General features: G+C 42.0%; 1 protein-coding gene across 1 annotated transcript in view; it reads right to left on the minus strand.

The window, feature by feature from the left end:
- Positions 1-13,379, minus strand: part of LOC120065905 (low-density lipoprotein receptor class A domain-containing protein 3-like) — a 75,854-nt gene extending 62,475 nt beyond the window's left edge. The window contains exons 1-3 of the mRNA XM_039016949.1: positions 13,364-13,379; positions 12,017-12,142; positions 11,031-11,165 (exon numbers count right to left, since the gene is read on the minus strand). Of these exons, the coding sequence (XP_038872877.1) occupies positions 11,031-11,165; positions 12,017-12,142; positions 13,364-13,379 (277 nt within the window). The remainder of the gene's footprint in view (positions 1-11,030; positions 11,166-12,016; positions 12,143-13,363) is intronic.
- Positions 13,380-13,721: the final 342 nt, after the last annotated feature.

Genomic DNA, 13,721 nt, shown 5'->3' on the forward strand with positions numbered 1-13,721 from the left:
TATTTTCTAACGGCGAAGGGGGAACAAACTATACAGATTTTTAAAGACTTGAAAAGAGTTTTCAGAAGAGACCTCCGAGGGCTTCATACGTATACTCTTATGGTAGCTGTTGTTGTAACCCTTTACTAAATCCTGAACTATATCGATATATCTATGCGTGTTGTGAGCTGTAAAATATCTCCACATCCGCTCCTTCAAAGTTCTGTTAAAGCGTTCAACAACTGAAGCTTTCAAATCAGAGCCTGTAGCAAAATGTACTATATTATGCTTCTTCATGAGCTTCTGAAATGTATTATTAAAAAATTATTTTCCGCCATCAGTCTGCACTTTCTTGGGTGCGCCTCCTGCCTTCAAGATCGAGTCAAAGGCCCTGGTCACCTCTGCCCCGCTCTTATTTTTTAACACCCTTACAAAGGCTAATTTAGAGAAAATATCTATAACCGTTAGCATGTAGCGATTTCCATCATTTTTATCGGCAAGGGCCTGCATGTCACATAGATCCGCCTGAAATTGGGACAAGGGATGCGTAGAAAAAACTCTATTTCTTGGAAATTGTTTTCTTACAGGTTTATGGAGAGTATAGGCATCCTGCTCTGATAACCACTCATTCATTTTAGCATCGCTTAACAGGCTACCTGTTTCTTCGGCTATAGCTCTCTGTAAACGCTCTTTACCCCCATAAGACCCGGGGTTAGCGGGATTATAGTAAATGTTTTTCAACAGCTGCTCAGCCATCCTTCTTGCCTCTCTGAGGTACAATAACTTTAATGAGCCACTTTCAAATAACGACAACATTTCAGTTTGAGAATTTTTATTTTTTAAGAATGCACCAAGTATTACGTATACAGACAATTCAGGATTCGTTGCAAGATACAAGTCCCAGTTTTCTCAACAATCACAGCATGCAACACCCTATATATTGGGTTTAGATTTACAGGTTTGTGTCGCAGAATTTTTAAAACACACACGTCTGATATATAAGCATATAAACAACAAATATGATACACGTTCACATTAAATGGTGGTTCAAACAAATAATGTAAAATCTTAGACAAAGTTATTTCTAGTTCTTCAGAATCATCAACAAGCCTTGATACCATTTGTGTCCATTGCAAACTCTCGCCCGTATGTCGTACATGATTCATGATTTGCTCCATTTTTAGCACACGCTCTACAATAACACCTGTATTGGTGGTCGTGTAGAACGTTACATTGTTCACATTATTTTCAATAATTTGATGCATAACATTTGTAAGTTCTCTCAAAAGAAAAAAGGTATTTATTCGCTCCAACATCGTAGACACATAGTTACCCATAGCTTTACGTCTAAATAACAAAATGTCACTCGGTCTCTTGGGATTTATTGAGCCAGAAAAGCATCACATCAGCCACCACAGCTTCCCTGTATTTGTTGTCGTCCACCAGGGTGTGTCGGATTTCTTTGAGTTTCTCGTGGATGAAGATTGCCTCCTTCAGTTCATGTAGGAAGGCCTCGGTTACCCCGTAAACTCTAGGGATAGACGGCACAAGACCCATAGACTCCAGGGCGATGACCAGCGCTGGTATAAACCTGTAGGACCACAGTCTTTTCACCAGCTCCTCAAAATGATTGAAAAAGTAGTATCTAGGAGGGTCGTATAGGCAAGGATGACGACGCTGGCTGGGATGATTGATCTCACAGCCGATGCATTTTTCTCATATATATTCTCCAATCACCACGTCTAAAAGTGTAGCTACAGAGGCCTTGATGGTATCCACAAAAATAGTACTGGCCACCCCATCAAACACATCCTCAGGCTGTGTAAAGGTAGGGGGTGTCTCGGGTCTTGCCAGGGGGGAGTAGAGTGTAGGGCTGCGAGGCATAGTGTCCTTAGTGTCGGGGCCCCATGACGTAGCGGAGTCGTCGTAGATGGTACGGATATCCATGGTATATGATGAAATGAAGTACTGGTTGCTTTTTTCCTTTTATTGTAGAACCAGGCCTTTGGGTATCTGGGCGTGGTTAACCGAGGCCGCATACTTAGGTTTCTTCTGAAGCTGTATCTTCTTGAGACTCTTTTGAATCGTAATCTTCACGATTCGTATAGATTATGCACTTCTTTAAATGAACAAGGCTCTGCCGCTGTAGGCTCTGTACAAAGAGAGCATCCAACACCTGCAACATGTTCAATTCCATTACATCCCAACTTTTAAAAGGAATAAGCATACGTAGCCTGGAATCACCAGTCAGGCCACCCTCCCGGATGTTTTGATTGCGGATTTCCTCGGTGCCGATATAGAACTCCACGCAGCCGCACGGACGTCCATTCTTTCTTTGTATTTTCACCCTGTGAAATATTCTTCCTGAGGAGTCAGGGGTACCTTCCCAACGGGTCTCGTAGCCCGTGAACACACTATACCCCTTGGTGATAAGGCCCAGTTCAGGACACACAACCTTGCGAAAAACCGACCAGTCTTCAACACCATATTCCACTCCTAAAGTCAGGTCTGTATATTCTTCTCCTTCAGCTACCGTATAGAGGGTCACTCTACAGGCCAGGTAATCAAACCGATACCCCCACAGCTGTCCATTAGACATCAACACTTGATCTTTCAGCGCATTTGCGGGCGGTATTTGGGTTCTATACACATTTAAAAAACGTTTTTTTGGCGCATCATATATTGCGGCTTGATACTTCGCCCTTGCTCTATGGGCCACCCGAAGGCCTGCTTCAGTTGTTACAGTCATCACTGCTTTGCCACTGATCACAAAATCCATGGTTATTTTTAAAATCTTGTACAGTCTTAAGCATGTATTGTTCTGGGGCTTTATAAGGCGTCTGCAAAGCCCAATACCCCAGGACATTCGTGTTTCATAGACAACAACCAGGAGGGCAATAAAATAGGGGGGGGCCTTACTCTTTGAAATGTTCATTACCCCCAACCCGCTCCAAACAGGACACTAGACATCAAACATCATGACAACTTCAGAAACATCATAAAACTCTTTTCACACTCTAAACCGTGAGAAACAGGAACAGGATGACCAAACATATGGTCACTTCCTAAACCCCGCCCCCCAAACCACCAGGATGTCCTGACAGGAAGCCCAAATATGGGCATGCACACTTCAGCAGGACATAGGGTCATAAATCAACATTTTGACGTGTGATCTACTTTATTCTCTCTCACATTGATACACTGTGATCCATTGGCAGCTAAAGAAATGATTGTCTAGAACTCAGTGATAGCCTATGGACTAATGCAGCAGTAGGCCTATAACCTCCATCACCAACTAAGTAAAATACATAGGCCTAAAGCCAACAAATAAAAGTAGAAAATATACTGATGAAAATTCTGGTTCTTTTAATCACATTAATCTCTCTTCTCCGCCTGTCTGCCTCCCTTTCTAGCTGTCTTGACTTGAGCTATTGCTAGTGAAGTTCAACATTGTACCATATTATCACAGGGTCCGGCCCGAAGCCGTCGCTAACAAACTCTCAACAGTGTATCAACTAGCCTATTCCGGGACCTCAAAGCTTCCTGCGCCAGTGCGCTCGGGACAAAAAACTGTTTTTTATGAAATCATCAGATCATGATATTTTGCTCATTCACACAGAGGCTTGGTGATTATTGAGGTCAGGAGTGTTGGAAAGATTTTTCAAATACTGAGGAATGATCTTTCACAATGGATGTTAGAAACAGATTTTGTTGACTTGTGTGAGGCAAAGAAAAAAATGGTGGTGTACGTGGTGAGTTAAGACAATTAGAAAGAAGACATTGCCAAATGGGCACATATGGAGGCATTCTGGAGACAGACCATATCTTCACCACACCCCCCTCCCCTTCTTCTTGATGCAACATTTTATATTATACTCAAAACACATTATCTTCACACATATTTTAGATGCTTTCACTGACAGCCGCTACAATCAGCTAGACCTATTGCCATGCCTAATAACCAAATTGTGGGCTTCCCAAACACACTTATGATTTGAAACAATCCACAGCTATTTTTATTAAAGAAGCTTATGATCATCTGTGGCTAAGTCATGCTCCCTGTTGAAGTATATTGAATGATTTTATTTAGACAGGAGTAATTACATAATTTTGATTAAAATTAATTTACTTTAGTGCAATGTCTTCTTTCCAATTCGTAAGAGCATCAGATACATGTTCTACACATACTGAGACAGAGGGGCGCTGTTTCCCTTGCTCGGATGGTTTAACTGAGATTGATGCGTCTTTCTGTCGGCGCGTGTTGCGGTCAAATAAATGATCTATATTTCAATAGTTTATTTGGCAAGGAGGTGCGGTAGGACGGGCTAAGGCCCTCCCATAATATCGACCCTGGTTACTGAAGCAGCAAAGTCCCACTAAGCGCAAACCAGATGAGATGGCATATCGCTGCTGATTGCTGTAGCAGCCATGCTGGTTAAGTGTTCCTTTCAATTCTAAATAAATCACAGACATTGTCACCAGCAAAGCACCCCCACACCATCACAACTCCTTCTACATTCTTCATGGTGGGAACCACACTCACAGAGATCATTCGTTCACCTACTTTGTGTCTCACCAAGACATGGCGTTTGGAACCAAAAATCTCAAATTTGGACTCATCAGACCAAAGGTCAGATTTCCACCGGTCTCATGTTCATTGCTCGTGTTTCTTGGCCCAAGCAAGTCTCTTCTTCTTATTGGTGTCCTTTAGTAGTGGTTTCTTTGCAGCAATTAGACCATGAAGGCCTGATTCACGCAGTCTCCTCTGAACAGTTGATGTTGTGATGTGTCTGTTACTTGAACTCTGTGAAGCATTTATTTGGGCTGCAATTTCTGAGGCTGGTAACTCTAATGAACTTATCCTCTGCAGCAGAGGTAACTCTGGGTCTTCCTTTCCTGTGGCGGTTATCATGAGAGCCAGTTTCATCATAGTGCCTGATGATTTTTGCGACTGCACTTGAAGAAAATGTGAAAGTTCTTGACATTTTCCAGATTGACTGACCTTAACTTCTTCTGGCTGCAAGCCCGAGGCCGGCCACAATATGACAACAGCCACTTCAAGTGCAGGGCGCGAAATTCAAAATATATTTTTTTGAAATATTTAACTTTCACACATTAACAAGTCCAATACAGCAAATGAAAGGTACACATCTTGTGAATCCAGCCAACATGTCCGATTTTTAAAATGTTTTACAGCGAAAACAGCACGTATATTTATGTTAGCTCACCACCAAATACAAAAAAGGACAGACATTTTTCACAGCACAGGTAGCATGCACAAAGCCAACCTAACTAACCAAGAACCAACCAAACTAACCAACAAACAACTTCATCAGATGACAGTCTTATAACATGTTATTCAATAAATCTATGTTTTGTTCGAAAAATGTGCATATTTCAGGTATAAATCATAGTTTACATTGCAGCTACAATCAGAAATTGCACCGAAAGCAGACAGAACAATTACAGACACCAACGCCAAATACCTAAATACTCATCATAAAACATTTCTGAAAAATACATAGTGTACAGCAAATGAAAGACAGGCATCTTGTGATTCCAGCCAATATTTCCGATTTATTAAGTGTTTTACAGCGAAAACACAATATAGCGTTATATTAGCTTACCACAATAGCCAGAAACACAAGCCATTTCCCAGCAGCAAAAGTTAGCGATCGTAACAAACCAGCAAAAGATATATAATTTTTGACTAACCTTGATATGCTTCATCAGATGACAGTCCTATAACATCAGGTTATACATACACTTATGTTTTGTTCGAAAATGTGCATATTTAGAGCTGAAATCAGTGGTTATACATTGTGCTAACGTAGCTACTTTTTCCCACAACGTCCGGATTTTTTTCTGACACTTTTTCTGACACACATATTCTGACCAAATAGCTATTCATAAACATAACTAAAAAATACATGTTGTATAGGAAATGATAGATACACTAGTTCTTAATGCAATCGCCGTGTTAGAATTCTAAAAATAACTTCATTACGACATAAGGCTTACGTTATGGCGACCGAGTGCCCAAAACCTGGGCGCAAAACTAATAGTACACAGTTCGACAGATATATGAAATAGCATCATAAAATGGGTCCTACTTTTGCTGATCTTCCATCAGAATGTTGTACAAGGTGTCCTTTGTCAAGAACAATCGTTGTTTGGATTTAGAACGTCCTTTTTCCCTCTTGAATTAGCAAGCGCACTAGCCAAGTGGCGTGAAGCTCTCCTTTCTGAACAAAGGCACACAACGCAACACGCCTAACGTCCCGAATAAATTTCAAAAATCTAATAAAACTATATTGAAAAAACATACTTTACGATGATATTGTCACATGTATCAAATAAAATCAAAGCCGGACATAGTAGTCGCCTATAACGACAGCTTTTCAAAAGGCAATCCCCGGTTCCTCCTTGCGCCTTCCTGAAAACAGGAAATGGGTGACACGTCATTCCAAGAGGATTTATTCCATCTCAGACCAAGATAAACACTCCATTTCTTCTCTCACTGCCTCTTGACATCCAGGGGAAGGTGTATGACGTGCACGTATACTAATACGTATCATTCCCATTTATAGGCAGGACCTAGAAGAGAGCATCGATTTCAGATTTTCCACTTCCTGGTCAGGAAGTTTGTGCCAAATGAGTTCTGTTTTACTCACAGATATAATTCAAACGGTTTTAGAAATTAGAGAGTGTTTTCTATCCAATAGTAATAATAATATGCATATTGTACGAGCAAGAATTGAGTACGAGGCCGTTTGAAATGGGCACCTTTTATCTGGCTACTCAATACTGCCCCTGCAGCCCAAACAGGTTAATGTCTTAGAGTAATGATGGACTGTCATTTCTCTTTGCTTTTTTGAGCTGTTCTTGCCATAATATGGACTTGGTCTTTTACCAAATAGGGCTATCTTCTGTATACCACCCCTACATTGTCACAACACAACTGATTGGCTCAAACGCATTAAGAAGGAAAGAAATTCCACAAATTAACTTTAAAGAGAGGCACACTTGTTAATTGAAATGCATTCCAGGTGACTACCTCATGAAGCTGGTTGAGAGAATGCCAATAGTGTGCAAAGCTGTCATCAAGGCAAAGGGTGGCTACTTTGAAGAGTCTCAAATATAAAATATATTTTGATTTGTTTAACACTTTTTTGGGTACTACATGATTCCATATGTGTTATTTCATAGTTTTGATGTCTTCACTATTATTCTACAATGTAGAAAATAGTAAAAATAAAGAAAAACCCTTGAATGAGTAGGTGTGTCCAAACTTTTGACTGGTACTGTATATGTGAGGGGGAGTGGTAAACAAAGGAAGTCACTGTAGTTCGTTCCTCTTCAAGGAATGCTGCAGGATACCCTTGAGGAGGACACTTGGTTTTGTTGTGAAGGGATATGAATGTAAATGTTTCTGTCCATCCTCAACTCTACCCTGCACTTGAGAGATGGCTACCCTATGTAGAGTACATAGTCATTGAACACTGGTCACTTTACTAATGATTACATGCTGTTTTACCCACTTGATATGTATATACTGTGTTCTAGTCATGACTTATCCTCTATAACTACTGGTATACATAACTTTTCTATTCCTACTGTCTATACACACCATTACCACATGTATGTGTAGATATGTATAGATTGTATTTGGATTAGTGTTACAGTGCTATTTGGGTTGTTAATTGGTTTCGTTCCAAACATCTCTTGACTTCTTAAAATTATTATTTGTGTACTTGTTTGACATTTTACTGCATTGTTAGGTGCATAAACATTTAGCTAAACTGTGTACACGACCAATAAACTTTCATTTGACAAACATTGCATCTGTATTCAAATGCTCATTGGATGCTGAAATAGGAGTACGATTTGGGACTAGGGACATGAAACAGAGCTTTGGTAGAAAGTGGATGTGAACAATAATGAAGATGTTTTCAGAGCCTTTGTGCACTATACTCTACATGAAGTAAATATTTTATGACAATCTCTATTTGAAAATGTTTATGTTGAATGTCCACAGTTTACTATGAAGGGAGGTGTTGAGTATTCAAACACACAGAGTGCCAAAACAAAAAAAAAAAAAATCTCTCTCTCTCTCTCTCTCTCTCTCTCTCTCTCTCTCTCTCTCTCTCTCTCTCTCTCTCTCTCTCTCTCTCTCTCTCTCTCTCTCTCTCTCTCTCTCTCTCTCTCTCTCTCTCTCTCTCTCTCTCTCTCTCTCTCTCTCTCTCTCTCTCTCTCTCTCTCTCACTCACTCACTCACTCACTCACTCACTCGCTCACTCGCTCACACTCTCTCTCACACTCTCTCTCACACTCTCTCTCACACTCTCTCTCACACACACAAAGACAATTCAATGGCTATACTTTCAAAAAATGTCCCTTCCTAGCAGATTTGAAATAACTTTCATTCTGTGAATTAATATTACTGTCTCCAACTTTCCATCTAACAGAGAACACTTCATCTACAGCTCTCTGCATGGCTCATACTATTTCACATTCACAAACTTCTCATTCTGATATTAGACTGCTGAAGGTCAGGGAGTTATACTGGGTGTATTATTGCTTTAGTGTGTGTGTGTATGTGTTTGGTGCTTGGGCATGCAGAGTGTGTCTCTGGTCTTCAGTGTGTTTGTGTGTGTGTCTGGGACGTCTGTGCCCCCGGGCTCTTCTCCTGCTGTGATGAGGCAAAGGGGGGGTCAAACACACAACCCGCCCCCAACCCCCTCTGACACCGTACACCCAAACACAGATTTGTGAGGAAAAGGAAACGCTGCTTTGCCGAATGGGCTTTAATGTTATTTCTGCTTCCTGAATTACAGAGCCCTCCCCCTCCCTCGCTCTGCCTCGGGGCTCGACTCTAGACTACTGCTATCCCTCTCTCACTCTTACTATCCCCTCTCACTCACTTCTATCTATTCAATCATCTTCTGGCTCCCATTTCGCCCTGCCTCTCTCTCTCTCTCTCTCCCTCTCTATCCCTCTCCTTCTATTGATCTCAAATCCCACCTTAGCCTCTCATGCCTTTTATTCCAATTGTTTCTATTGCACTTTATTCTCTATCTTCCCATGCTCTTCCTAGATTACAACGCAATACGTTTTTCCACCAACTTTACTACACTGCCAACTTTTTTCCAGCTTTTCTTTATATCTGAAAGGTATTGCCGGTATCAAAGCCAAAACTTTTATTTCCAGCAAACAACGTAGTAATCATTTTGGTAAAGTTCTGCCTCTATTTAACAAATTACAATAATTGTAATTCGTACAATATGTTATGAATTTGCAATACGTATGAATTACACATTTTTTCTGGCTAACGTTAGTTAGGTGGCTAAGGTTAGCTAGGCTAGGGGTTAGGTTTAGGGGTTAGGAGTTAGGTTAAAGGGTTAAGGTTAGGGGAAGGGTTAGCTAAAAAGTGAAGTAGTTGCAAAGTTGCTAAAATACTAAAGTTGTCTGTGATGAGATTGGAACACGGAACCTTTGGGTGGCTAGACGTTTACATTTTATGCCCACCCATCCACGCGCATTTTGTTTTTACCTTAGGTAACCTTCTGTCTTATGTAACCATACCAAACGTAACATATCATACTAAATTGAGTGTCCTGGATTCTCGGTTTGATCAGTCATGGAAATAAAATGGCTGAAAACATAGATGGAGAACAAGCTATAGGATGAAAAATACCTGCATTTTTGCTCAGGTACAGCTGAGTAGTGCTAGCGAAACTGTAAATCATAGTCCATAGATGCTGATAAGTGATTGTCCTGTATTCCATTGTGACATAGCTCCGCGGCTCTGATACCACCATCTGCGGGGGACGCATAGCACCTCCCCACAATTCCCAACCAACGTGTCTCTGGTATGTATCCTCTGTTCATTTGAATGTGTTGACAGTTGGAGAAATTGTTTGAGCTTTGTTAAAATTCTAAAAGGTATGAAAGCTAACAGTCCAATATTCCACTGTTGTGCATACGTGTACACACATTTTGGTAAACATGTACGGGTATGATAAACCCTTAACGCCACTTGGCAAAAAATAAAATAAATGCTCCCACTTTTTATTATTTTTATTTTATTTTATTTTATTTCAATCAAAGTATCAATATAATATCGTCCAAAATAATATTTAGATATGTAACTGTATCCATTTTTCCCTCACCACTATTTTATATTGCTACATTGCATTGTTCGCCACTTTGTCACTTCCCCCTCCAAAAACCCATTACCCAATGAATAAATACATAAAAAACATAAAGGCCATCCTCTGCGGCTTTCTAACAAATGGCCCAAATCAGACTGCAGGAATAAAACAATGGAAGGTTAAACAATGAGAGCAAGCTAGATGTAATTATCAGACACGTCAGAGGCAGGTAACCCAAACAGCATTCTAACTACATGAGATGGGGAGTGTAGAGAGGAAGAAGGGAGTGTGGGATGACTTCAGGTGGCTTAAAACGGATATTGTGTGTCTTATCTGTCATCTGCAGCACCTCTGCTCTTATTCTAGAGAGAGGCAAAGTCAGAGGGGGGGGGGGGGGGGGGGGGGGCGGCATAGATTGTGTGTTTGTGTCTCTGTGTGTGTGTGTGCCTGTGGGTGTGTGTTATGCAGTTTAATTTCCCCCTCCTCTTCCTCAGCTCAGAGGGATAATAAACCCTGAGCTTCTCCTCTCTGCGTGCTGCAATTTGTCTTGATGGCAGACCTCTACACGGTTCCCACCTGATGGATCCTGACTCCGGCCTATATCAGGATGGCCACGGAGGTCTGGGAGATGTGTATTGAGGCACATGTGCATGTTAACTTCCTCTGCAGGAACAACAAGCTAGCTTCTTGCTTCTGACTTAAAGTTTACAAAGTTGGCTTGGATTGCAATTGGTAGCAAAGTATTGAATCCTAGTGAGCAATGTTGGATGCTAGTATGGTGCCTTGTGACTGTGAAACCATTAGCATGTAGCCATGTTAGTGTATCGCTAGCACGTAGCTAGCATGTAGCTGGTGTGTAGCTAGTGGGTAGTTACTATGTAGTGTGTAGCTCCTTACCTGCGGTAGTGAGACAGTGTTCCTCGTCACTGTTGTCCTGACAGTTGTCCTGTCCGTTACACAGGAAACTGCGGTCCACACAGCGCCCGTTACGACACTTGAAGCGGGCCTCCAGGCACACCAGAGGGTTACCTGCTGTGAGAGGATCACAACACAGCTTAGAGGTCAGGGGTTAGGTATGAGATAAACAAACTGTAGGCATTCTTTTGTTTCATTTTTATAACCACCAGCTCCTTAAATTGAAGAGCGGGAGAAACCTAAAAAAAACTAGAGAAACCTCAAACCTTGACCACGGTCCAATTGATCAATTTATCAAAGAAATAGAGGGAATTAATGAAAAAATGAAATGCATCACACTGCAGAGATACAGTAAAACCATTTGATCTCGGTTTTTGATTAGATACACAAATCCAACTAGCATGAGAGACCTCAGAACACTTCTGAATCCTCTTTGCACTCTTGTGCTGCTTGGCCTTTGTTCCAAGCCTGAGCAGAATGAGGCTGAATTATCTTGTAAGAATATCCAGACAATTAGGCAGTAGAGACATAGTGGTCGGTTCTCAGAGCGCGGCATTCGTAGCACAGAGCACGCGGAAGGAGTGCAGTTCCATTTAAATGGCTAGATTAGATGTGCATCAGCGTGGGGGCCTGCAGGCTAGGCACAGTGTCTCTGACGATGGAGAGTGATTGGCTCGTTAGAAGCTGCTCTGCCGAGATGGAGAGAAACAGGAACAGAGGGATCCATGTGAGCCCACTCACAAATCCACCACTTCTACATACTACAGCTAAAGCTGGCTCCCAAATTATCCTTACAAGAGGACAAGTTGCACTGATCATACAGTAGGTCCACAAGACCAACCTGTGTTTAAATACAGTATGTGGTTAAATAGAGAGTGGCTTCCATGACATACTGTACATTAAGGTCATGATGGGGTATTATGCCAGGGTTATTATGGGATGGGAGGTGGTTGCTGTGGGATACTCACTGCATTTCTTCTCGTCGCTCCCGTCAGGACAGTCGCTGAAGCCATTGCAACGGAACCGCCCGATGATACAGTGTATCCCGTTGGCACAGGCGAAGAACGTCAGAGCACACTTGGACTTTATCTTGGCTGTGGGGAGGAGAGGAGAGGAGGGGGAGAAGGGTCTATTATTAGGATGATGGCAGAAATGACTATGGATGGATGATGCTGCAGTTGTAAATGTCTCATAATAGAGTTGAGCTGTGGGGAAAAGAGAAAAATATGAGAAAGAAGAAAGAATGAGAAGAAGGGAAAGAAGTAGAGGGAGAGAAAGGGAAGGAAGGAGAGAGAGAGAGATGAAGAACAGGACAGTGAGAGAGGGGGAGACAAAGAGTGAGAGGCGAGTTTGAGGGATAGAGGGATGTGGGTCCTACCAGACAATCACTGTATATTACAGGCTGCTGCTCGCATTTCATTCATGGCCTTAAAGGATCCTTCTTATTGACATTCTGGCAATGGTGAGTTCTAATACAGAATGTTACAAATGTAGTTCTGTTATACTAAAGGTCAGTGAATTTAGCAGTTCTACTTGTCCTGCAGTACTTCTTTGCACTTTTTCTATAGACCTACCCCCCACCTTAAGAGCTACATGTTGGAAACTGAATGGAAAGCAGTTAGGAAGGAGAGCAGACAGAAAGCAGACAGAGACAAAGAGAGAACAAAGTGGAGGGAAGCGTTAGTATAGATCCACCATCGATCAATCTAATGGAGGGTAGACGGAGGGAGGGCCAGATCGCAGTGGCTAGCCAGGAGATTGACGAGCCTCCACCCCTATCACCCAGGCCTGTTTAACCCCAGCAGCACCTAACTTTAGCAGCCTGCTTTAGACACATTGATCCCCTCTCTGGAGGAGGAAACACTGTGGAGAAAGTAGCTACACCAGGCAGAGGACAGACAGGGAGACGCGTGGGGAGAAGTCAGACCGGAAAGAACTAGGTTACTTTGGATGCTTTTCAGTCCAGAGCAGATAATTACTTTACAGGGCCTGGATAGGCGTTTTGAGAAGTGCATTGGATTTGCATAGACCCATGGAGTCCGTCCCATAGTGTGACCCAAGCCTGCTATGGCAAGATGATTCCATCTGGGACACTCTGCCGTGCAAATCAAAGAACCTCAGAGCATTATCTAGATTAGAAATCCACTATCTGGGGGGACAGAGAGAGAGAAGAGAGAGAGCTAAAACCACTTATCCTTCAGAACTTCTACTTCTTAATCTGTACTTTATAATTTATTCAATATTCAAAGTTCCCTCTGGAAAATGTATGCAACACAAAAGCTTAGTAAATCAGACGCTATAGGAAGAGATCTAACCTTCTGTAGGTGGCATGGTCAACTCAGCAGTCAGTTGAGCAACCACCAGTAACCAGTTAGCCACCAGTATGTGGGCATAGACACTGCATACATAACCGGCGGCTCTAGTAAAACCCAGCATTACAAAGCAAGGCCTCAACCCTCTGAATCACTGACACAGGAAAGCGGGGTAGTGAGTGCGTACGCAGTATATCTCTTAGCCAGCCAACAGCCAAACATCTCCCTGTGTTTTCGCCACTTTGAATAACAAAGATAATTATTATTGGCCTGTCCATGGCTTGGCACTGCGCCATTTAAAATGCCAGGGGCACACATTTCTCCCCCTACAATCCATTGTGGTAGGCTGATTTATGAGCTC

The sequence above is a fragment of the Salvelinus namaycush genome, chromosome 21, assembly GCF_016432855.1.
Source record: "Salvelinus namaycush isolate Seneca chromosome 21, SaNama_1.0, whole genome shotgun sequence".
Classification (NCBI taxonomy): Eukaryota; Metazoa; Chordata; class Actinopteri; order Salmoniformes; family Salmonidae; genus Salvelinus; species Salvelinus namaycush.